The following is a 24,692-nucleotide window of genomic DNA, read 5'->3' as shown; positions in this document are numbered from 1 at the left end:
TCATAAAGTCTAACCTGAGAATTATCCAGGTTTGAAAATTTACTTACTTTCTCCTGTTTTCTCAAGAAGGACTGAACTGAATTAAAGAGAACCAGCGATAGACTTTTTAAGATCACAAAATTAAAATTTCTTAAATCTGCTTTTAAGAAAATGTTTTATCTTTAACATTGAAGCTTATTTTAGGAGTCTCTAAATAGGGACAGAACATTTATTTGAAGCCCTAATATCTACTTTATTTCTAATGTTGCTGTAATGATACAGAAATCTAACAGCAAAATAAAAAAAATCATATCAAAAAGAAAAACGAAGATGTTAAAAATGTTTCTGTTTTGTTATATTTGTGGGCATTTTTGCCTTTAATGGACAGGACAGCTGAAGAGAGACAGGAAATGCGGGGAGCAGACAACGGGGGAGGACATGCAGAAAACAGTCGAGGCTGGATCTAATCTGCGACAAGGACTATTGCCTCGGCACATAGGGCACGGGTCCGTACCGCTAGGACAAAGGCGCCCCGAAAATGTTGTTTTTTTTAGACCAATTTAGGAGTTTTTATTTATTATGTTCTGATCCTGAAATGCAGCCTGCATCCAGACGTCTGCTGGGATCAGATTACTATGTTGTTTTTATTGTATCCAAGTTATCCTTATCAAATGAAAGACTTTTGAACAGCACACACGGGAGGTTTAATCCAGATAAAAACAAAACTGGACACTTTACTTCAATGTATTCTCAGGACTTTTTTTTCAATCCACAGATTTTCACTAATCAGATACGTTTTGAACAAATAGACCCAGGTCGAGTCAATCATTGGAAGACTAATCAGACTTTCTTAATTTGTTCTTTTGTATTGAGCCTCATAAGTAGCTCTAGACCAGATTCATAAGGATTCAAGGATACTTCATTTGTCATTCTATTCATGTGAACATAAGAGAACAAAATGCAGAACTCAGGTCTTGTTGCAATAGATAAGTACTTCATGTCGTGATTTGTAATATATAAATAATCATGGAGTAAATAAATAGATTCATATAAAATAGAGTTCTTTAAAACCAATTAAAACCTAAAAAAACCCAATAAAATAAAGAGAAGAAGAGCCGGTAAGAAATTGTATTTAACGGGCATCTCTGGTAAATAGGGGTGGTCTTGTTTGTGATTTTTATTAAAGTTAAAAAACAAATAAACATTTTTCACCAAAAACAAAAGTCATGTGATAATAAACTTGTGTAAATCTGCATTTTAGTGATATTGAGTTTTACTTTTAAAGAGTTAATTCTGCTTCATGTTTTTTCCCCTTCTTTTCTAGTTGGGATTAATGAGGACTGCTTTGGAAAAAATGAAGATTTTGCAGAACTGTGCGTAAATTCTGGAGGATCATATTGCTGCACTGGAAAAAAATAGCTTGGCAAAAGAGTAAAAGTGCTAAAAAGTGGAATCTGAAAAGGATTAGATGGATGACATGCATGGCAAGGAACATTTTGACCCACTACAATTACAGTTCCACAGCAGGTGAGATATATAGTTATTCCTGATTAGACCAGAGGGAGGCTGAATTATCATCCTGGGTTCTAGTGATGAGTTGAAGCGTCCTGCTGTTTAGAGTCGCTCTGTGCAAAGGGAAGTAATCCAGGAAACAACTAAAATGCAGAGATATCGACTGACTGTGCATGCTACTGACAGCTGGCAGTCTCGGTTTGTTTTTACCTCGGGTTTCTTGAGGATATGGATGGAGTACATGTGGTTCTTCATTGGGTAGATGACAATTAGCACGTCTCCAAACTCAGTGGGAATGATCCCGCGACGGTAGTCTCTGGAATGTTCAGACCAAACGATGTGGACCTCATCATTACCAAGGTGCCTCAGCTGTAAGGAGGCCAAACAGAAAGAGAGAAATTAATCGAATCAAAAGGGAATAAACAACCGGCATTCGTCTCTCTTGTCGTATGAATAACACAAACTAAGTCAATGCCAACACAGCCAATCACACAACCAGACAGAGGGTAGATGAGCTGTATCCATCATAAACCCGAGGCTTTTGATTGTGTGTGTGTATGTGTGTGTGTTACAGGTGGCCCTGGGGTGATGAAGTGAGTGTGTGAAGACGGAGAAGACAGAGTGAGGCTGTGGAGAGATGGAGTATGGGCTGGAAGAAAGATGGGATCAAGAGTGACTGTGTGTGTCTCCGTGTGTGCTTGGTTCACGTTCACTCGGTGGGCTACAGTGACAGCTCTGTCATTAACCTTGATGTCAGACAAACACACAAACACACACAAGCGCTTTAAGCATATACACACACAAACCTGTACTTGTCTGTCCGTAGAAGTCTGACGCTCTTGGCCATGGCCCTGAGACGACCACGTGACAGATGTTTCCTTCTAAAGGCACCTTTAACTAGAATCATTTGTGGTTTTCTGGCCCTTCAGGTCAAGTTATTTTAAAGCGGTATGTTTGTCTGTGAGGTACAGAGGATAACTGTTTGTAATTGACCACTTACTTATATGTGCTATCTTACATGTACTTACTTTACCTTGCATGAGTCCAGCCAACCCCCAGTTCTATTTCAAATACTGCTATACAAAATTACAGTTTCACCAGTGGCTGTCAATGCTGCCAATGCGGCCTTACTGATATAGATCAGTAAGGCCATTGACGTCAATATAAGTAAATATCCTTCGCATCTGTAAGCAACCAGACCATTGTACAAAGACAACTTTCTTTTAGTGACTGTTATATTTTATAGCTGTGAATTCTGTAGCTTACGGGTACAAGTGACAAGCTTAATGTGAACAAGTAACCATAAAAATACACTACTCAAGAACATTTTCAAAACATGAATAAATGCATCTTTTATGTATTTTTTTTTTATACATTACCAGTCAAAAGTCTGGACACACCTGGACAAATCAGCCCTCTCTGTTAGAGCAACAACTGCTTGGAACTCATTACTGAGTAAAATCAGGGAGTGCTGCAACTTTGCTGAATTTAAGTCCAGGATGAAATCATGACTAAAATCAACCCAATCATGTACTCATCACACTTAAATATAATGACTTTTATAGTGTAGTGCTTTTAGCTATTTATATTTTATCATTGTGTTGAAAGATTTGATGTAAATGTATCCCCGTTGTTTTATAGTAGTTATGTATTATTGTGTAGCTGTTTAAATTATGTATTATTTGTTTTTAACAGAGGCATTGCCTCTGTTTCCTGCCCAGGGACTACAGATGTAAATTAGCTGCTAGCTAACTCTGGTACAACTAAATGGTTGTACACTGTCCCTGTTGAAATAAACAAATAAAATAAAATAAATGAAATAATCTGGTTTTGCCATAATATGGATTACATCAGTAGTCAAATAGAGCTATCCATTGTGTACTAGAGGTGTGAAAAAGCATCAATACAGCAATATATCGCGTTACTTTGACCTTCGATATAATATCGATATTTACTAGTTGGAACTAAAATAAGACTTCAGTATTTCAAAAACAAAAAAGTGGAAAAGTTGTTTTCAATCAAATAGTTTTTACTTAATTTTTCCTTTCAATTTTGAGTAATACTGTGTGATTTACATATACACCATCTCTATTTTCTTCTTAGTTAACTGTGTAGAATATCGCAATATGTCAAAATACACTATTGCATCATGACCCAGGTATTGAGATGCGTATCGATGAGGTTCTTGCCAATACTCACCCCTATTGTCTACTCACCCTACCTCTGAACAACACAAGTGATGGTCTCAAACACATTAAGAAGGCAAGTCATTCTACAAATGAACTCTTGACAAGGCTCATGTTAATTAGAAACCATTCCAGGAGACCACTTCATGACTGAGAGAATACCAAGAGTGCGCAAAGCTGAAGGAAAAAGGGGGCTACTTTAAAGAATCTAAAATATAAAACATATTCTGCTTTGTTTAACACTTTTTTGTTCATTAAATAATTCCATATATGTTCTTTCATAGTTTTGATGTCTTCAGTATTAATCTACAGTGTTTCAAATAATCAAAATAAATACAAACCCTTGAATGAGAAGGTGTTTCCAAACGTTTGACTGGTAGTGTATGTGCTTTTGGAATGATGATTTTAAAGCCTATGTAGGGAATGCAGAGATGATGTATATACCATGGAAATGTTTGATGCAAAATTTCAATAAGTATATATAGAAACATACGCAGTCAGCACCGCTCTATTGGTGTAACATCTTACTAACGGGGGGGGAGGGGGAGTCGCCCTCATTTTTTAGACAGTGTTAGAAAGTTGACTGAAATGTACACAAACTTCTTGCAATAAGCCTGAGGGTGAATCAATTAGACCGGAGGTAAATGTGACAAGTTATTTGAGTTATAGCTTTAGCCTGACACTTTCTTGACGAGCAGTTACATTAGGCTGATGAATAAAACAGAGTTTGGAAAAATGCGAGGAATAACGATGCATTTATCAAGTCTGTCTATAAATAAATCTTCAAGAGGCACTCTCCTCTGACGCTGGCACACAACTCACAGCTCTGCTATCAAAACATGTAGAGTTCTGAGTATGATATTAGTGCTGAGCTTGAAATATCAGAAGCAGGCAAAGAAAAAGATAAAGTGTGGATGTCTTTTTAAAATACTGTCTCTGTTTTCATTATTTCAACGATGAGAGTAGGAGTGATGTTGTATCTGAATCTGATCCCACACTCACTTTGTGTAATGCAGCTTTAATCCTTTTAATCATGTTTCAAGCAGATACGGTATGAGAGGGAGCAGAACACACAGCAAAGAGTGAAAACTGGACAAATGCCCTGTCACGGACTAAAATCCCACTGCACTGTGTGAGTGTGAGTGTGTGTGTGTGTGTATGCATGTGTGTGTTTGTGTGTGTGACAGGAGGATGGATGATAAATGCCTGCCAGTATGAACATGTGTATGTCTGTCAGTTTAACCTCTTTGTGGACACATTTGTCAAACTGTTGGAAGCCTGTGTGTGTGCTTTCCATCGTGCATGTGTGAGCCCGCACGTGTGTGCTTCAGTGTCCAACGTTAACACAAATTTATATTTTGTGGTTATTTGTGCAGATGGATGTGAACAAAGCTCTCTGCGGATGTGTGTGTGTGTAAAGTTAAACAGGTTTTGTATTGTGTGTGTGTGTGTGTGTGTGTGTGTGTGTGTGTGTGTGTGTGTTTTTGTGTGTGTGTATGTGAGTATGCGTGTTTGATGGGGCCATCAGCTGATCAGGGAGACGGATGGTGTCGGACCAGGCGCTGATAATCCAATCAGAAGCCTGCAGCGATGTGATAGGCCGAGAAGCAGGAAGTATGATCTGATTAAAAGGACATTAAGGCCATGTGCAGAGCGCCCAGTGCCCGAGGGTTGACAGGTGTGCACACACACGCACACACTAAATGAAACACACATACACATATACAGACAATAAACCTGTCTGCCGAGACACTGATACGAGTCCACAGCACGCACAAACGGGGATGGGATTGCTGCTCAGAATCATTTGTGTGTTTTAAACATCAACAGATTGGTGCGTGTGTGTGTAGAGGTGTGTGTGTGTTTGTGTGTGCAGCAACCTGTGCTCATTTGCAGGAAGGAAAGACAAGTAGGAATCAAAGGAGGAAAAGACAGTTGTAGTACAGAGGATTCCACTTCTGTCTCACCTCATTGAATAAAAAGGAGTGAAATTAAAGAACAACAATAAGTCTGTGCATGATCAATTATTACTCTGTCTCCGGATTTTCAACCGCAGAGATTTGGAGGGATGTAAGGAAGGAGAGAAAGAGATAGACGGATGCAGAGTGCCCGATAGAGACAGCTAATCAAAAATCTGACATGTCAGTGGTTTGGTGTGGTTTGGTGTGAATTTACTGCAAATGAGGCGTTCTTCAATCATAAAGCTCTATGATCTCAACAATGAGGAAAACATGGATGGGTTCACTAATTTGATAATAAGAATTTAATCTGATACACTAAGGAACATCATGTAATCTGACCTAAACCTGAGGAACAGCTAAAGTCACTTCATATTTTAGTTTAATTCTGGAGACACAGCTTCTCTCCTCTAACCAAAGGAGTAATGTCTGACTTAAAAATAACTAATCTTTTTGAAATGAGATTTTATTGCACATCTAGACAATCACTCTTAAGACAATGTGCATTATAAACCATGACACAGAATTTAGAGAAATTAAAATGCATCAAATCAATTAAAAAAAGTTCAAATAAATACAAATCAGAGACTTGTATTCTCCTCCTGAATGAATGAAAGGTGAGCAGTGAGTGTTACCTTCTTGGTGAGGTTGTGGTCCTGGTCGTGGGGCATGCGAGTGGAGACGTGATAGATGACCTCGGTGGTGGAGGTGGCGTAGTAAGGTGTAGTCTGGCCTGTGCTGCGATTCCTCTGGAGACCTCCCATGAAGCCACAGTGAGTGGTGAGGTCCACCTGGAAGACAAACACACACAGACATAAATACTCAGGTAACATAAAGTAACTCTTAAACATATAAACAAATACCTTGCCTTGCAGTAACAGGGACATTTCTGTCTTCCAAACCTCTGTTCTTTTTCATGTTTTGGGTTTTCTGCTCTTACCTCCCAGCCTAGTCCAGAGACAAAGTCTTCGTAATCCTGGCTGCCTGCTGTGTTGGTCAGTATGGAGTGTTTGTCCTCTTGCCCCTCAGCCACATAAAATACTGCGATCTTATGAGTTTCACGGCTGGAGGTGAAGGAAGGAAACATGTTAGGACAAAAACTGTACAACAGATTGATTACGAAGAAACATTTTAGCAAATTCTTCTAAAACCTTCCCCTGTTGAGTTTACTTTGAGAGATTGTGCTGCAACCACTCTGTTCTGTGCACAATATTCAAGACAGACAGTGAAATATTAGCTTATCAGAGTTTAAATATGGAGGTGTCACTTCTTTAATTCTCTTCATAAGTTCTTGGATCCTAGATTGGAATCAATCCAACATCTCCAACGTTCTTTTATTTCAGTTTCTAAATTCAGTTAAATCCAAATTTGAAAGAAGCAAAAAACATCCTCAGTCACTTCAAAAAAAGATTTGTGTGAAGACATGTTTTGTTTTCACACAAACTTAAGCTGGAATCTAACTCTGATTGTCCTGTATTTAAATCAACATATACAATCCTCAATTTGTTGACCCATCTGGGGAAAAAAACAGAATCCTTGCAGATGAAGATGAAGGAGCTAAAAGAAAGGACGCTTGGACATCAGAGATGATTCAAACTTCTAACTTACTAACCTCCAAATGAAACATGAGAAAAGGGAAGTGAAGAATACAGTAAAGGTAATATGATGCTTGACTCTTTTCTCACCACTGCCGTGAGTCCAGGTTCTTCAGCTCTCTCAGAAGCTTCTCATTCTTCCTCAACAAATGAAAGTTACTCCTGTAAGAAAGAGATTCAGGAAGAGGTTAGGAGTCATATAAGAGGGGAGTTTTGTGATGTCACATTGACCTCTGACCCTCTAATTTACATCAGTTTGTCCTCGAGTCAAAGTGGACTTTTGTGACAAACTTGGACAAATTCAAGTCAGTTTGTTGTAAGAAAACCTGAGATGTTATTTGAGAAGATCGCTCAGTGCATTTTTAAATTTGGGAACAAATCTGTCCTCTCCACAGCCACCACAAAACTCCTAATAGATGTGCTTCAATGACACTGTCTTTAAGTTTCGACCATCAACCGTCTTTAAATAACAATTTGATTGTCATCACTTATTGAAACTGGCTGATTAAAGTCCTAGAACCAAAGCTAGAAAATAAATACATAAAATAATAAATTTTGGGGTGCTGTTGGCATGGCACGTGCCACATATAAAGAGGCTATAGACCTCAACGCTGGCCCCAAAAATATTGTTTTAACTCAATAAATACATTAAGTTTTAAGTTTTGTCCACCACAGTCACATTTAGCAGGATATGCAAGGTTTGGCAATCATAAAACTCAAGCTGTGAGTTCATGAAGACCATAAAGAAACTGAGACACAAAAAACATTTCATTAAACTTGTTTCTAAACCTTTTTACTGCAAATCGTAGTTTTCATTCAGAGAAACTCTCTGGTGTTTTCATTCAGAGAAACTCTCTGGTGTTTCCACCAGAGCTGTTCGTGTAAATTTTAGTCTGACCATGCCAGAGGGGGAAAGTCGTATTGCTAACAGCTGAACTTCAAAGCAAGGTGAGACACGACAACCATTTACGTAAATAGCAATAACAATCTCTCTCTCTCTAAAGGCTATCAGTGTGACTCTATGTAGTCCACACAATGTTGGATAAAGACAGCTAATGAGAGAAGTTCAGACTGTGCCTGTTTTCACACACGTGGCTGTAAGAAGACGACGTAAATGCCAAATTATTGTTTTTCTAACATGAAATATGTGCTGACCACAGCTTGTGTCACCGCCGCTGAAAGGCGGAGAACAGAGAAAGGACAAAACCCTATTTTTTTAAGGCAACAAAACAGTCCTTTTTAATAACCAACTACTAATCCAAGAACCGTTCTAAATGTCCCCTCGACCAGCCACCGACCTCCACAATGTGATATAAAACCACGACTTGAGCAGCAAAGCTCGGAGTGGACTGATAATGACGTGTCATTCTTTTCACTCTTTGAGAGAGGGAAAAAAAAGAGTGAAAGAGCAGGAGATAAAGAGAGGGAGAGAGACAGCAATTTGCTCTTTATTAAACTGATACTTGGTAATGGCCTCATTCTCTGCTCTCAAAGACTCCATTTACACCCTGGATTATAGAGAAAAGCATAAAAGGGGACACACACACGCACACAGGTGACTGTCAGTATCTGAGTGTCTGTAATGTCCCATATGAATACCTGGAGTGACATGAAGGGACTCTCATTTGTCCATCTGCTTTTCCCCCAACATCTAAGTATCTTTCGCCTCTTCTTTTCTCCTTCTCTTCACATTCACTCACTCATTCTCTGTAGATTTTATGTGTTTTGTTTTTTACTCTCGCTCATGTGGCGTATTCATTATCTTTTTTTCTGATTTGCCACTTCTCCCGCTGTTATTCTCTTCTTCAACTACTGCCTTTTATTCTAACTCCAAATGGGTTGAGTTTGATCAATAGAGTACTATACTCATTATCACACTCTCCTCTACATGTACAAACGTAAGGACACACACTCCCACACATGCTCGTGCTCGGGGTGTGTTAAGAAGTCTATTGTGTGGGCTGAATGCAGACAGTGTAATTCCCTGGATAAAGTATAAAGAGTGATGAGTGTCCATTAGCCGGCCAGACGCATTTAAAGTGATACCTTGACATTGTGTATTTCAGCACAGAGTCACTGAGAAGATGAAATGCTGCGCCGTCTGAATGGAAAACCATGGTGTCTAATTAGCACAAAGTACTCCTCTGAATAAACCCTTTGTCTCATTTGCATTCAAGAAGCGCTCGGTTTGTTCTAGGAAAACTAATGAAACTGTCCCAAACATGCACCATGAGACTTAAGGACAGGAAACTCAGGACAGAATATATTCATCAATTATATATACTTACATTAAAAAACCAAAGTCATGGTTCAACTAAAGCTTTTCTGTCTCTCTCTTTTGCTAAATGTAAAAGCAATTACATCTTTAACATGGCAAAATAAATGTATTTACTTTAACTATATCAAAGATTCTTGTCATCATATGGTAAAATGAAGATATTACAAATGCCAAGGAATGAATGTCGTCATAACATGAAAAAAAATGACCATGGTTAGATGAACGCTCTTCAAACAATATCATTCTCCAAACATTTCATTTCTAATAAGACATGTTGACCCCATCAGATCATCACTGTTGTCTTTTAAATGTTGGTCACACACAAAAAAAACACAACAGATTTCAACATAGAAACGCCACTGTTGCTTCAGTGTGGCATGAAGTGGTAGTTCTGCTATAGTTTGTTTCTGTCTGTCTCCCCTAAACTCTCCCTGTGTCAGTGACGTCTGTTCAACCTTTCTAATTTTAACGTGAGTGCATCAGAGGTGAGTGGAGCTAAACGATGGTATCTGTTCTGCTCCTCATTTTGTAACTTCTGTCTCATAATGAGCAGCTAATAAACTACTTGTGAGTCACATCTCCTGCTCGTATTATTCACGGAACGCTCACAGATGTGACCAGCAAGCGGTTCATCAGCTGCACAGTAATGAAGCAAAAGTTTCGTAACATGGATTTGAATGTTCATGATGCTGATTAGTCTTTGGGATTGAGGGCCAGATAGATACCATCATTCTAGCTTCACTCTCACCTCTCTGATTGTTTCTCATTTTTCACATGACGAGAAACTTCTTCATTAATGTTGCAGAAAATCTACGACTTGGTATATGTTCTTCATTTTGCATCTTTGTTTGGCTACCCAGGGCAATACAATAAGAGCTGGCTTTCAAGTAAGACTCACACCAGCTCCAGGGTGCAGGAAATTTGCTGTAAAGTTTGGTTTTAACACACAAAGACCGGTAGGCCGAAAACGGCGAAAGAAAACAAGAAGATCATTGGTAAACCTAAGCAGGACTGTACAGGCCCTGATAATGGTTTTTAGTGGATGTAGGTCTGTGTCTGATCTCACCTCTTCTCCCAGGAGTTCAGTCCCAGTATGTTGATCAGCAGTCTGCAGTAGTAAAAGGCTGACTGTGGTGTCTGAGTCTCCGGTTCAGTCTGCTGCACTGCCCTCATGTTCAACTCCTCACCTTTCTGCAACATCCAACACATGACATGAATGCATCAAAGAAAGTAAATATTGTTCAAATTAGATTGATGGTCACTATTACAAAGAAGCTGCAACAAATGAAGAACCAGGGTGAAGACAGAGATCACTTATTTAGTGCATTAAAGAAGTATTCACGCTTGTTTTTGCTATACTGGAAAAAGTGTTAGACTGAAACAGAAACAGCAATTTATTCTCTCCTGCATGAAAACTAGTATCACTGTAAAGCAGTATCAGACAGTCTATGAAATGCCCCAAAGCTGAACTTGTGACCCATTTGAGTACTGACATCAGGACCTGCTGGGAGCTACACTTCTAACACAGAGATGGAACAACATTGTAATGAAAACGACACTACGTACATGAAGAACAAACTCTCGTTCAGCCGCGCTTTGCTTCAGGATGGCATTGATCACGTCATTCTCCTGCTTCTCTGACACACACACTGGAGGAGATGCCGGGATGTTGAGTGGATTCCCTGAAGTGACAAGCATTGTTTTTGTTTCATTAAGATACATTCAGATGTAAGGCAGCTTCTATTCAAATACTTGGCATTGGCCCTTTAAAAATACATAAGAACTGATAGATGTATGGCTCTGGTGTGTACTCGTGTGTGTTTGTGTACCTGCTCTCTGTAGACACTCAGGACTTGAGTACCCCAGGTACTGCAGCATTTCATCCAGTGCATCTTCTCCGTCCGTCAGTGAATCCCATGCAGGCACCGCCTCCCGACACACCCGTTTGGCCAATGGTGGAGCTAGAGGCTGTTCAAAGTCAGACTCCCCTCCATCCTCCTCCCCATCCATCCTCTGCTCATTGTTCTCCTCTCCCTGCACCTCCTCTTCCTCTTCACCTCCTCTTTGATCTCCCCTTCCCTCCTCACTGACATTCCTCTCCTGTCCTTCCTCCTCTCCTTCTAGTCTTTCACTCTCAATCGCAGCTCCTCCCTCCTCTGTCTCTCCCTCCTCCTGCCTCTCTTCTTCGCTGTCCTCTCTCTTAACTTCCATCTTTTTGGGCGGAACTCCTGGTGGAGTGTGTAAATGAAGATTCCCACAGTGAGGCGACTGTGTGTGTGGTAGAAATGTGTGTGTTGGGCTACTTGGGGAACACGGCGGAGGTCCGTAGAGAACCGCAGAGTCCCAGGAGTGTTTTCCAGCTACATCTCGGATAATGACACGGACACAGGCGGGGGCGGAGGACAAACCAGCTGTCATTCCACCTCCTGGAACACCAGACTCTGATCGGATCTGAGAAATAGAGAAAGTAAACAGACAATGTTAAAAAAAACGAACCAACCAAATACTTCAGAAGGGATTCTGATAACGTTTAAATATGCTGTCTTTGAAATAGGACTATAAAGGACATTACAGGTTATGAGATTCCAAACAGTTGTGTTGTCATGTACTTGGGAAACATTGAAGAGACTATTCAAGAAAAGGACAGGTATCTGATTAAAATTCGACTCATAGCCAGTGAAAAAGCTATAACCAGACACTGGTACAAAGCAGAACCCCCGAAGGTTGGTTTGAAATCATTCAGGATATCTATGTAATGGAAAAGCTGAGGGAGGGAGGACTCACATACTAGAAATGCCCCTGTAAATGTGTATGTGTGTTCATGTATTGTATTATAATTGTTTTCTAAAATGAAAATAAATAAAGATAAAGTATTAAAAAAATAAAATGTTGTTTTTATTTGAGCAACAGCTGCTTCTTGTAACTGCTAGAACTCCAAAAGGAAAATCCCATCTAAGTTTATAAAATTGAAGACGGTGATATGTGATGCTTCCAATAGGTGGGCATACAACGACAACAAGTTTTGAACATTTCTCAGAAGAACCAGAAGCCCGGAAACTCAGCCAGAACTAGAGAGATATGTGTATGTCAAAAGCTTATTAATTATTCAATCTGTACCCATTGCGGATATGCATGGGCGGCATTAATTCACAAATTATGAATTGCAATCATCAGGGTGAGAGGAAATGTTAGCATACAGGCTAAACAGGCATAAAGCTAAAATTGAAGCAATGCCAGATACTGCCAAGCTAAGGAGCATATTTCTTGAGATAACGTTTGTTGTGATTTGGCGCTATACAAATAAAGATTGATTGATTGAGACTGATTGATTTCAATCTCTAAAATGGCTAAAATGAAAAAGGTATTGTAGTAAACTAGGATTCTTTCAGTTTTGGCTCACTCTTGATAGAAAAATAAATCAAAAACTATACTCTAAGTCATGCAGTGTGTCTGTGACTGAAGTATCAAAACATGAAACCATTGAATTGTCGTTGTTGTGGCAACTTTGTTCCAGGTAAGGTTACCTGATACACTGAGAGCAGCGTTGAGCCATTTAAAACCAGAAACTGGAGGTTTGGTGAATGGAAGAGCTCTGGTCCGAGATCTGCACTCTCACAGAACGGGTTGTCCTGGTTTTCACACACCTAGAAAAAAACCCACTTCAGATTATTGCACTCTAGAAAAATGCAAAAAAAAAACGACCTTACAGCAAACAAGAATTGACCACTGGATGCAGTTTATTGTATTACAGGCTGTGTGCCCACCAAAAACACAGTGACAGTACCTGACTTGACAGAGTAGCAGGTCCTCCAGACATCGGGTAATGTCCTAGATGGTTGACCAAGTGTGTGATAACTGTTCTGGCTGCGATGGAGACCAAGCCCTGCTGAATACGACTGCGAACTGCAGAGAGAGGAAAACGGAGACACACTGAATATATCATAGTTTACCAAATATGGAAGCCAATAATGTTTCTCCACACGTCTAGATTCAACAGACTGAAACTGTTACTCTGACTTTACATGATGTCCAACCAAACTTCAGGAATTGCAGCTCGAACTAGTCAGAAGTACAAATGCTTTCAACTTGTACATAGTTTGCCCCACGCTGAGAAGAAGCCAATGCCATCACACACTGTGCTGCCAGCAGATCCTGGCTAATCAACATCATTACACACACGCTGTGGCACACACACACTTTTCACCAGCCCCGTATCGACAGGGCTGTGTGTAGAGTACAGATATGTATTGACCAGACATTCTCAACGACTCCCTGAACCTCAGGAGAGCTCAGGAGGGGATCAGGAACAATGAGAGAAAGAGAAAGAGAGAGACGGATGAACATGAAGATTTAGAAAATGAATAAAAGAAGCACAAAAATATTAACAGAGATTAATGTTAAAGGAGTAACAGAAGGCAGGAATAGAGGACAAGAAGACACATAAAAAAGGAAAGAGAGGAGAGGCATGATCTGTAATGGTGCTCCAGTCATTAGACCAGACACTGTGTTCTGGTGGGCCACAGCAGGGGACAATACACACTCTCCCACGGATGCAGAGAGGAGCACACACACCCTTTACTTTTCCCATCTTTCAGTAAGTGGCAGGGGTTTGGTGGACGAGTCTGGGTCATTTTGTTCAAAATTTAAAGTTTTTATGAGCCCTTCATATCCTACTTTACATGCATGGACGGGAAACAAAGTAGACATACTTTATTTGCTCTGGGTGTGGTTGCTTATCTCCGTTTTATATTTCCAGTCATGTAAATAGCAAAGTACATTGATGCTGCGATGAATTCCCGACACAAGATAATTGAGGTAAAATAAGTTACAAAGCGTGTCCCTGATTTTGTGTGAAGTACCTTCAGTGACAGGCTGGAGTTTGCTGGAGCGTTCAGAGTCCGGGCTGTGCAGAGGTTCTGGTTCTCGGAGGCTCTCTAACGGCAGGAACGGGTCGTAGTCTGGACTCAACAGGTCTGACAGCTGCAGTGGGTAATACTTGGGACTGTTGAAAGACTGGGCTCCGTACACACAACCGTGCAACACCTGGACAGTTTAAGAAAAGCCAAGAGACAACTTTATCATTTATACACAGCACCAGCATTTAAAAAAAATATATGCACCGCTATGTTCTGGAGAATATACTCTTCGGGCAGATTTTAGGAACCTTCATTTTGTGTTGTTTTGGCTGCAAGTGGGGACAAGTGTAGTATGTCTGGTGTAGGGATGTGTCAGCTGGGAGCGCAACTGGGTCATAATCAGTCAGACGGATGTGAAAAAAAGCGCTCATGGAGACCTGTCACTCAGCTGCAGCCCCCAGCTGAGTGTGCGCAACACCTTCAGTCAGCTGATTCACATCGAAACATGCTTTAAACTTAAAACACCTCCCTGATAGCTGAACGCGACATAAGACCACATGATGTTTGTCCACTTGATATCAATCAGAAAAAAAAATTGTTCGAGTATGTTGTTAACAATCCATTGATCGATACTCGATTCATTGTCACCTTAGTGAGGGGCATGCTGTCCAGCTCCCTCACACAACCCTAGTCTGGTGTTTTCAAATCTTCCATCTTTCAGGCATGTGTTTGGGAACCCAGCTCTTTGCACAATGCACAGTGTTGTAATAATGTATCTATAACTGGCTCTGTAACTGTTATAATAGTTACATGACTACAATGAAACTGTGAACTTGTTGTGGTACCTCTGATATGCTTAGATTGGCTTATAACTATAATTGTTTGATTGGTAATCTTAGTATTGTGATAAAGTCACTAACATTCCCTGTTATGTTGTGTTTTCATAATGAAATGATAATAGCAGGATAAAACTCAGAGCCATGGCCAACATAAATGTTACTTTAAATTCTCACACCAGGAACTGGTTTCAGGCAAAGTATAATGTTTTCAAAATGCTCTATCAGAGTCCATTTTAGCTTTGTTTTCTTCATTAGAGCCTGAGAGAAAAAAAGTCCAATTTCCAAACAGAAACAACCAGCCTTCTTGTTAATAATCTTGTTTGTTGTGTAGGTCATTTAAACGTATCAGTATTAAAGGTAGACTTTTTAAAACCAGTTTGAAACTCTTAGAAGGATACAGTTATTAAATACTCATTTTTTAAGCAGAGGTGACTTCTCTGTTATTTCTCAATAATAATGGGTCTGTCAGTGTCTATGTGTCTTATTTAGAACGACAGGAAGAGATGAGGACATGTCAGACAGATAAAGCAACATATCATCTGCGTATAGCAAGAATTTATGTTCCAACCCTGCCCTTATGATACCTTTAATATCGTTGTTGCTGCGTAGAGCTATTGCTATTGGCTCAATTGAAATTGCAAAAAGGAGGGGGGAAAGTGGACACCCCTGTCTCATCCCTCGCATTAGTGAAAAAGAGGATGATATACTGGTATTAGTCCTTACTGCTGCCACTGGGGGTCTGTATAGAAGTTTGATCCATGATAAAAGGTTAGGACCAAAATCAAATCTCTCAAGGGGATGAAATAAATAGTTCCACTCCACCCAATCAAAAGCTTTTTCAGCGTCTAGGGGCGGAGTTATGAACCCGTAAACACGATGCATACCTTGTAAATGCAGCTGAGCAGAGTCTTGGTCGGCTGGTCCTTCTCTGGGGGGCTTCGTGTCTGAACAGGTTGGAGGAGAGTTTTTGGAGGAAGAGCCATCACCCAGTCCAACAGACACAACAAGAGGGACACCACCAGCTGCAACACACACAGGTAGATGTATGAACAAGTTTATTCTATAACTGCCATGAAAGACATGGTGAGAGAAATAAAGGAGAAAGGTTGTGTGTGAGTAAATTACCCTCTTATCAAGCTCATGAGGAGAAGACTCGGTGGAAGGAAGCAAGAATGTGATGGTGGCAATCAAAATCTGAGGAAAAAAAATCAGACCAAGTGCTTTCTTAGTGACATCTGATTCAACCATCCAACACATACTCCAACATTTCTAAGACTTCAAGAGTGAAAAATTAATCAGAATGTGTCAGAAAGCTGACAGTGACTACATAAGTAATAATTTTAAGTCTACAGTCGTTAATGTCTCACCTCTACAATCTTCTTTGGAGTCTCAGGAGGGAACTTCTGCAGGTGATCCACGTGACTGATCAGGAGGTGAAGGATGTCTGACGCCACCAGTGCTACGTTCTTATTGGGATACTGGGTGAAACAAACACAAAATATTCATATCCATGTTAATTCATAAATACAGTGAAGATGTTATGACTCAGGTCAAAATAATGTACAATGCAAATACACACTGAGATAATAAAAGTCAGCTATATCATTAATCTCTGTATTATACTCTTGTAATATTTTCAAATTACAGCCCTATTATCATGGGACTAGAATTATCTGTGTACCATAAGATTTTTAATTATAGCAGAGGCCGTGTCTGTAATTTGTACAATGAAACTTCCACCACAAATCACTTAACATATTTCATTATAAAGGCCCTCTTTCATGATATTGCTCCCATGTAGTTTGGCATATTTGTAAATGTTGGTTTATATATTATTTCTTTGTTTAAGGCTTTTTGTTTTATGGCCTTATCTCCATAAGAGATTTATGAACGCTACACCTGCTGAAATTATAAATTGGAGAATTTTTTAATAACAGTACAAGACAGTTATCTCACAACAACAACTTTGCTTTGGCAGTGAGATTATGCTCATGTTTTAATTAACATGAGGATAAGTAGCATGCCGGTGGTCCTTTTATTCATAAAGATGAATGTGACTATATGGGAAAGATGAAGCACATTGGCACTCATTTAACTCGGATTCAGATTCTACAAGCTTCTTGGGTTGTCATTCACATTTCTTATATTAGTATGAGATAACAAATATGAGTAAAAATAAGTGAGCTTGTCACTTATTTACCCTAAATTAGCTTTTAATTGTTCTCTCAAATTTTTTGTTATTATTATAAACGGAGTTATATTGCTTTTTGTTTTTCCACAAACAGATGAGAATTAAATCAAATCATAAATCTTGCCTTGTATCAAATTACACATTTAAAATAGTATATTAGGAGTGGATTACACACATACACACACACACATGTATATATATATATATATATATATATATATATATATATATATATATATATATATATATATATAAATAAATAAAATACTGCCACCGTGTCATTCGACACATTTACAACAAGGAAAACCCAGCCGCCAGACCACTACGGTTGATAATATCTGATAACAAAAGGCAAAGCAAAGCTATATTTATGATAGAAACACAATAAAAAAAGGAGGAGGACGCTTATTGATTTGACAGGTTTGGCCAATTTATGTAGTTTTGTCCCTGCATCACAAGTTGAGTCAGGTCTTCAGGTCAGGGGTTCCCAAAACAGTGGGTCGCGAAACACAAATGGGGGGTCATGAGATGTCTTCCAGAATGGGTTTTTTTTTTAAAAGGTATCTAAAATAGTAATTTTACCCATTATAGTAAAAAATATTGACAAAAATAGTAGCTAAACTTGAAATAAAACCTTGAAAATAGAAAATATAATGCATTTTCTGCTTTTCTTTTTGCCAGATGACTCCTAAGTTTAGGGTTAGTGAACAGTTAATTATCAAAAGCATCAGTAGCAGTAGGTTATCATAATGGTATAGGAAACACAGCCACATGCTCATATAGGTAGAGTAATTATCTGCTGACCAGCTAAATGAAGCCACATTAAATCACCTTGAGGGACAGTGGGGGTCGCGAGTCTTTAGCACCTACATTTTGGGGGTCGCAGGCTGAAAAGTTTGGGAACCCCTGCTTTAGGTAAATAACTGAGCACAGGAGACCAGATCTCCTTTCATGAGGGATGACCCTAAATAACCCTTGATACCACAGCGTAACAGTTATTCTCTCATATTAAATATCTTATTAAAAGTGTTTTTCTTCTTTTTTTTTAAAAACCACACAAAATGAGAGATTTTGTAGGTCAGACCGGCAACAACAAGGATCACCACCAACACAAATAAAAAATAAATTGAGGTAGAGGGACAGAGAGTCGGATGAAGAGGACAGCAGAAAGAACTGGCTTTGCATGGAAATATGACAATCCCTCAAGCTTGTGTGTGAGCGTCTGTGTGTGAGTGTGTGTGTGTATGCGTGTGCGTGTGTGCAACCCGTTGCCCATGTCTGAGGCTACTGGCTGCTGGTATGAGGCAAGAGATGCAAAAGTGGACAAGATGTGAGTGTATGAGTGGTACCAGGGGAGAGTGTGTGTGTTTCTGACACAGCTTGCAGCATTCCCTTTGGATTAGTCTCCTATCTGAAGGAGGACCAAACATATTGACAGTCCAGGGTTTGCTCCCAGGAGTGAGTGAATGCTAGTGTGTGTGTGTGTTGCTGTAATATCTTAGCAGGCCATTGGCTGCCGATACACAAGCTAGGGATTCCAAGGTTGAAAAGGTATGTGTGTGTGTCTCTGTGTGTGTCTCTGTGTCCATCTAGTGCCACTTGGCGATAGATGAGACAGAGAATGTTGGATAGTATTATTTGGATCCACAGGCCTTCCCAGTCTAGTGGCCTGAAACCTACAACCATACTGAGGCAATTTCTCCAACACCAGCACACATCTCCAACAATATTTTCACACTTTGGCCATCACACTCTGGCTCCTTAGAGTCCTGCCATGTTAAACACGCCAACACTCCAACTGTTCAGTTTACAGGCAATCTTTTGGTGTGTTTAAATTTAACCACTTCTCTTACCCAAAGATTTTTAATCCCTTCAATTGTCTCTGCGTTGTCTTTTGTTTTCTGACTGCTTTAGAAGAACACACTGTTACTGCTATGTTACTGTTACTGAAGTATGAAAAGAAGAAGAAAAGTCATAAACTCATATAGCTTCATGCAAAAGTCCAGATATTCCCATGTGTAACATTATGGCACCAACATAATACTTGTGAAGTTGCTGTTCTGTTATTGCAGATTACATCCATCAGAGTTTCACAGACGATGTGAGTGGGGGTGAAGATAGGGGGATTAAAACAAGTAACAAAATTGTGAATCCATTTTCACAGCATGTGACACTTTTAAAAATGTACATCAGGATGGAAGATGCGTTCGTTGACGTGGTATTTCAGAATAGCATGGTTCTGAATGACATCAAAACTTTGTGCAAACTTAAAAAAGCAACAGCAGTAGATTTTTATTCAACACCTGAACAGAGGAGCTGGAGACATTGAGACTTTTAAACATTAACTAAAAACGTATTTATTCAGTGTGGCTTTTATGTCATTTTATGACCTTCTTTTTACTATTACATTGATTTTAATGATATTTCTATTATTTTATTAACATATTTTATTTCTATTCATTTATTTTTTAATTCATCTACCTAGTTTTATTGATATTTTTAGCCTTCCTTTTATTTTCAACTCTTATCCTTACCTTTTATAATCTATTTATTTGAACTATCTACATCCTTAATATTAATCTGATGCTTTAACTTATTTTATTACACATATTTTATTTTTGTTCATGTGCACTAGTCTATTTTTCATTGTAGTCTCTATTTTAATATCCATTTTTGTTTTTTTTTATATGTCTCGCCATCATTTTTTTTCTGCTTCTTTCTTGTTTTCGCTGTGAATCACTTTGGGTTCCATTTGACTTGTATGAAAAGTGCTATATAAATACACTTTGATTGATTGATTGAGGGTGGCGGCTCAATTAAAGCATGTAGAGTTTACATGTAAGCATGTGCTCTTATATGTGTGTGTGTTTGTTTTCACAGCAGAGCATGTGTCTAGATCAGAATCCCAGATGTACACTTTACTCGTCATAGATGGTTCTTGTCTTCTTCGGCGGATAAAATCTTACAAATGAAAGCAAATTACATATAAAGCGTGGGTTTTCACTGTATTAACAAGCAGCTGTGGATGGATGTATGTCAAACATGTTATTTTTCTGTGATTAAATGACCAATGATTAAAACGTTATTTTGACCACTCGGCCCTATGACAAAGATCCAGACAGAGGGGCCTTAACAGATGTTAAGGCACTACAGTGCTGTGCAGAATTGTGACATGCAGCCAATCAGCAGCCTATCTGGTACAGATTCATGCTCTGGTTTGATCACACTGGATCACAGTCAGACTCAGAGAGTCGATGGAGGTCATTGAGGACAAAGTTTAAAGAAAGCAAAAGCTGCATGAGATGAGATCACTGGATTCACCATGAAGATTTATATCTGAGTGACTCTGTGCGCTGACTTTTTGAGCCTGGATGTGGATGTCCTTACTGATGTGGTAAAAGATTTGTGACTGACCTTCAAAGTCACACAGAGGACGTTGAGGGCTTCTTTAATCAGTGGATGATGAGTCCCGTTAGCCAACTCCTCGCACATCCAGATACCCAGACTGCACAAAGCCACACACCTGACAACACAGAGCAAACATAGTGTGAGTGAGGAAGTTACACAAGTTAAATAAGGCGTAACTAAAGGTTATAATATTGTTTCTTAAACAGGAGGAGTCCTCTGACATATAGACTCTTAAGATGAAACATTGCATCACTACATGTAGATTAAAAATACCTGGGCTATGATTTATACATGTGTTACTTAGTAAATGAATGGATTAAACCTTTTCTACATAGCTTGTGCACTGATTTAATATTGCAAAACATATTCAGAAGATTGCTTTATGAACAGATAACACTGTTTGTGTTTTAATGCCCATTTTGTTTAGGCTTCTGTATAATAAAGCCTCACTTTGAAAAACAGAAGATTAATAGGCGTATGCAGTCACACACATTTACAGACAGAGCTTACCTTGCAGGAGCAGAGGGTTCATCCCTTGCAGATGTCAGGATGGTTTTAATAATGTGTTCCTATAAAACAAAGCATACAGACAAACATCACACACAATAATCAAACACTTTTTCAGATAATGAGAGAAGTGGTCTCTGGAACTGTGAGTGGTGAATACGTATATATAATACATGCTGCACTAAATATGGCACAGGCTCAGTACGGACTACTCTGCACACTGACGGACGAACTCTCGCGCTCAGTGGCCTGTTCCCTCCCGTCAGCATTAATGGCCGCTTACTGATTCAAAACAAGCTTCTGCCTCGTAAGAGACAAGTGAGCAGGCCTGAGACACTGCCACGCATGGCATTAGCTGTTTACACAGCAACAACAACAATAACAACTTTACTCCCATGGCTTTGGACTGTTACAAGAATGACTGATGAGACATTAACCTATTAGTTCACTTCTTAGACCCCCTGTGGACGGCAGAAATGTGTGTTACTAGGTTTGGAGTGACCTGGATTACAGGCAGAGGACATCAAGTTTGATTATGAGTTTGCCCCTAAGCTTAGGTGGTTGTCTGTTTTTAAATGTGCTGACACTTTTTGGAGTTAGATTCATGTTGAAATTATGTCTGTTTTTCCTTTAAAAAACCCTGGATTATTTCCCTCTCCCTTCTATTCTACTGCGGTTTACTATCGCACAACTACACACAACATGACACTGGCCAAGGACAGAGGCATGATGGCTTCTCAGAGCCAGACATCCACCAACCTTCACATCAGGGAACTTGGTGAGCACCACATCAGCTGTGGTGGGATGAAGGGCTGGAAGCTCCCCATACAAGTTTGGGAAACACACCAGAGAACCGAGCAGGATCTGGGCCTCTACTCTGGGAGCCTGGGGAGGCGGAGGAGGAGGGGGAGGAGGGGGGAAAGAGACAAATAGAGAGTAGTGAGACATTCAGAGAAATAGAAAATGATATAATAAAGAATACAAATGATTGCACTTTAAATGTGTGTGGCTTTTTTTACATTGAGGGATGAGCAGACAGTAACTCTTGAAGCTGCAATGATAAAGTCCAGGATCAGCATGGTGGCTCCAGGTAGACCAATACTGAAGAACCTGGGACTGCAGTGCTTTATAATGGTGTTCACAATGTCCTGTAAAAACAAAACACAGCTTATTAACACTCTACAACGCACAGTAACTTCCTCTCATGAATCAACAGTGTAACTTATCCCTCACCTGGTCTTGGTGCATCAGTCCGTGGTGCATTATGTTGTAGAAGTGTGTGAGGAAGTCTGTGTTTGGGGAAACATCTTGCCGTCTCTTCATGATCCTGCAGATCAGTTTGTAGGCGTGTAGCTTCCCCTGCTTGTAACGTTCGGTCAGCATGGTGGCCTAGAGGAGGACACAGACAAATAAATACATGGAGACATAAAGAGGCAGATGCTAGCTGCTTTAAAGCTCCTGTGAATAACCTTCCCCATGGTGCTGACGGTCTTGTTTACTTTTGGCAGTCATCAAAAGGCATCACTATACATTTCAGCCTGTTTCATAACCATTAAAGATCCTCACAGTAGCTTTAAGGGGAATTCTGGTTTATCTAATCTGCGACCCAATTCCTCCATATTTTGGAGCCTAAATGACCAACTGAAAGAAAAGTTTTGTAATTGCTCCGGTGAATTTCTTCAGTCTGCAGCCACAGCACCAGCTGTCCTGGCAGCACATACTCTTTAGGGAAATATCTGCCAGATCAAGGTATGTCTAATATGTGGCTTATTGTTTTCCAAAACAACCTGACAAGGTTACTGATTGCTTGGCTTTGCAAAGGGAACTTTTGGTCAGGGTAAGATCCTTTTCTCACCACAAAACCATGTCTGCTACATTTCTCTCTTCAACAACAACACCCTCCCTTCACAGAACAAGCAATTTTACCTAAGAGAACACATGAGTTTGTGTTCTGCAGCTGGCTTGGTTGGTTAGTTAGCTTGTGTTGTTTTTATGTTGGATCCAAGGTAACCATTTGAAACACAGGGCGTGATGTTCTGTGAGGTTGAATCACATTTTATGTCAGTGGAGTCTGGTGGCTTTGAAGAGAGTGAGGTAACAGACTTTTCTGGTTTAAAAACAGCATCTTTCTGATGAAGTAAAGTGTCTTTTTTAAATCTCTCTTTTAGTTTGTTCCTTCTTCTATTTATTTATTTACTCTATTTTTTATGTATTTATTCAATGTCAATTTTGTGGGTTTTTTCCATATTATATTACAATAACAGTCAAGTTTGGAAACACCTTCTCATTCAAGGGTTTGTATTTATTTTAATTATTTGAAACACTGTCGATTAATACCAAAGACATCAAAACTATGAAAGAACATATATGGAATTATTTAATTAACAAAAAAGTGTTAAACAAACCAGAATACGTTTTATATTTTACATTCTGTAAAGTAGTCCCCTTTGTCTTTCATGACAGCTTTGCACACTCTTGCACACCAAAAAAAATGACTTGCCTTCTTAATGTGTTTGAGACCATCAGTTGTGTTGTTCAGAGGTAGGGTTAGTACACAATGGATAGCCCTATTTGACTACTGTTGTAATCCATATTATGGCAAAACCAGATTATTTCATAGTTTTGATGTCTTCAGTATTAATCTACAATGTTGAAAATATTAAAATAAATAAAGACCATTGAATGAGAAGGTGTGTCCAAACTTTTGACTGGTAGTGTATATTATTTGAAACTATGTAACAACAGATACAGCAAAACGGTATAAATTACTGTTTAAGTTGACTAAACCAAAATATAAACTAAGTAAAAAAGGTTATCAAAAAAGCATCTTTTCTAACAAAGATGTTTTCCTTCATATGGAACATTTGTATATATCTAATTTGTATTCTATCTTTATTTATCTATTTTTTTACTTATTTTATTTTACTAATTGAAACTTATTCTTTATTGTACTTATGTCTGGGTTGCTGCTACAACCTAATTTTCCCCCGGGATCAATAAAGTAGTATCTTATCTTATCTTATTTTAAGTAATGTTAAACACTTTGAGCATCAATCTGGGCCTCTCAGTGGATAAACAAGCACTCTCAGTGGATAAGCTGTTGACCAGGCTGTTTACATGTTAAAGTGAATGACTTACACCAAAGCACTTCCTGAAAGGTTAGTTTATTACTAGCTACAAGTGAAGACATTTGAAATCAAGTGTAACTAGATCTGAGTGTAAATTTAAAAGTCTTTCTGAGATCCCTGAGTAACGCCTACCTTAAAGAGCCATGGAGTGAGAATTCTCAGGGGTGGGATGAGAACAGGAGGAGGAGGAGATGACTGGTTGTCCAGAGAAATGCCCAAATTATCTCTTATCTGTAAAAAAGGAATAAAAGGACA

At 39.1% G+C, this 24,692-nt stretch overlaps 1 protein-coding gene across 4 annotated transcripts in view; it reads right to left on the bottom strand.

Annotated features, from left to right (window-relative positions):
- The window catches only part of ralgapa1 (Ral GTPase activating protein catalytic subunit alpha 1), an 81,057-nt gene that overhangs the window by 29,769 nt on the left and 26,596 nt on the right, over positions 1-24,692 (bottom strand). For all 4 annotated transcript variants that reach the window (XM_034674648.1, XM_034674651.1, XM_034674649.1 and 1 more), the window contains exons 24-42: positions 24,570-24,668; positions 22,543-22,698; positions 22,329-22,457; positions 22,069-22,194; positions 21,313-21,371; positions 20,809-20,917; positions 16,571-16,681; positions 16,329-16,397; positions 16,088-16,225; positions 14,368-14,551; positions 13,293-13,411; positions 13,033-13,152; positions 11,338-11,959; positions 11,075-11,190; positions 10,575-10,699; positions 7,321-7,392; positions 6,576-6,699; positions 6,271-6,426; positions 1,702-1,860 (exon numbers count right to left, since the gene is read on the bottom strand). In XM_034674648.1, the coding sequence (XP_034530539.1) occupies positions 1,702-1,860; positions 6,271-6,426; positions 6,576-6,699; positions 7,321-7,392; positions 10,575-10,699; positions 11,075-11,190; positions 11,338-11,959; positions 13,033-13,152; positions 13,293-13,411; positions 14,368-14,551; positions 16,088-16,225; positions 16,329-16,397; positions 16,571-16,681; positions 20,809-20,917; positions 21,313-21,371; positions 22,069-22,194; positions 22,329-22,457; positions 22,543-22,698; positions 24,570-24,668 (2,793 nt within the window). The remainder of the gene's footprint in view (positions 1-1,701; positions 1,861-6,270; positions 6,427-6,575; positions 6,700-7,320; positions 7,393-10,574; positions 10,700-11,074; positions 11,191-11,337; positions 11,960-13,032; positions 13,153-13,292; positions 13,412-14,367; positions 14,552-16,087; positions 16,226-16,328; positions 16,398-16,570; positions 16,682-20,808; positions 20,918-21,312; positions 21,372-22,068; positions 22,195-22,328; positions 22,458-22,542; positions 22,699-24,569; positions 24,669-24,692) is intronic.

The sequence above is a fragment of the Notolabrus celidotus genome, chromosome 22 (assembly GCF_009762535.1).
Source record: "Notolabrus celidotus isolate fNotCel1 chromosome 22, fNotCel1.pri, whole genome shotgun sequence".
Lineage (NCBI taxonomy): Eukaryota > Metazoa > Chordata > Actinopteri > Labriformes > Labridae > Notolabrus > Notolabrus celidotus.
Note: the sequence above shows the minus strand (reverse complement) of the source record. Positions and strands in the feature narration are given on the sequence as shown.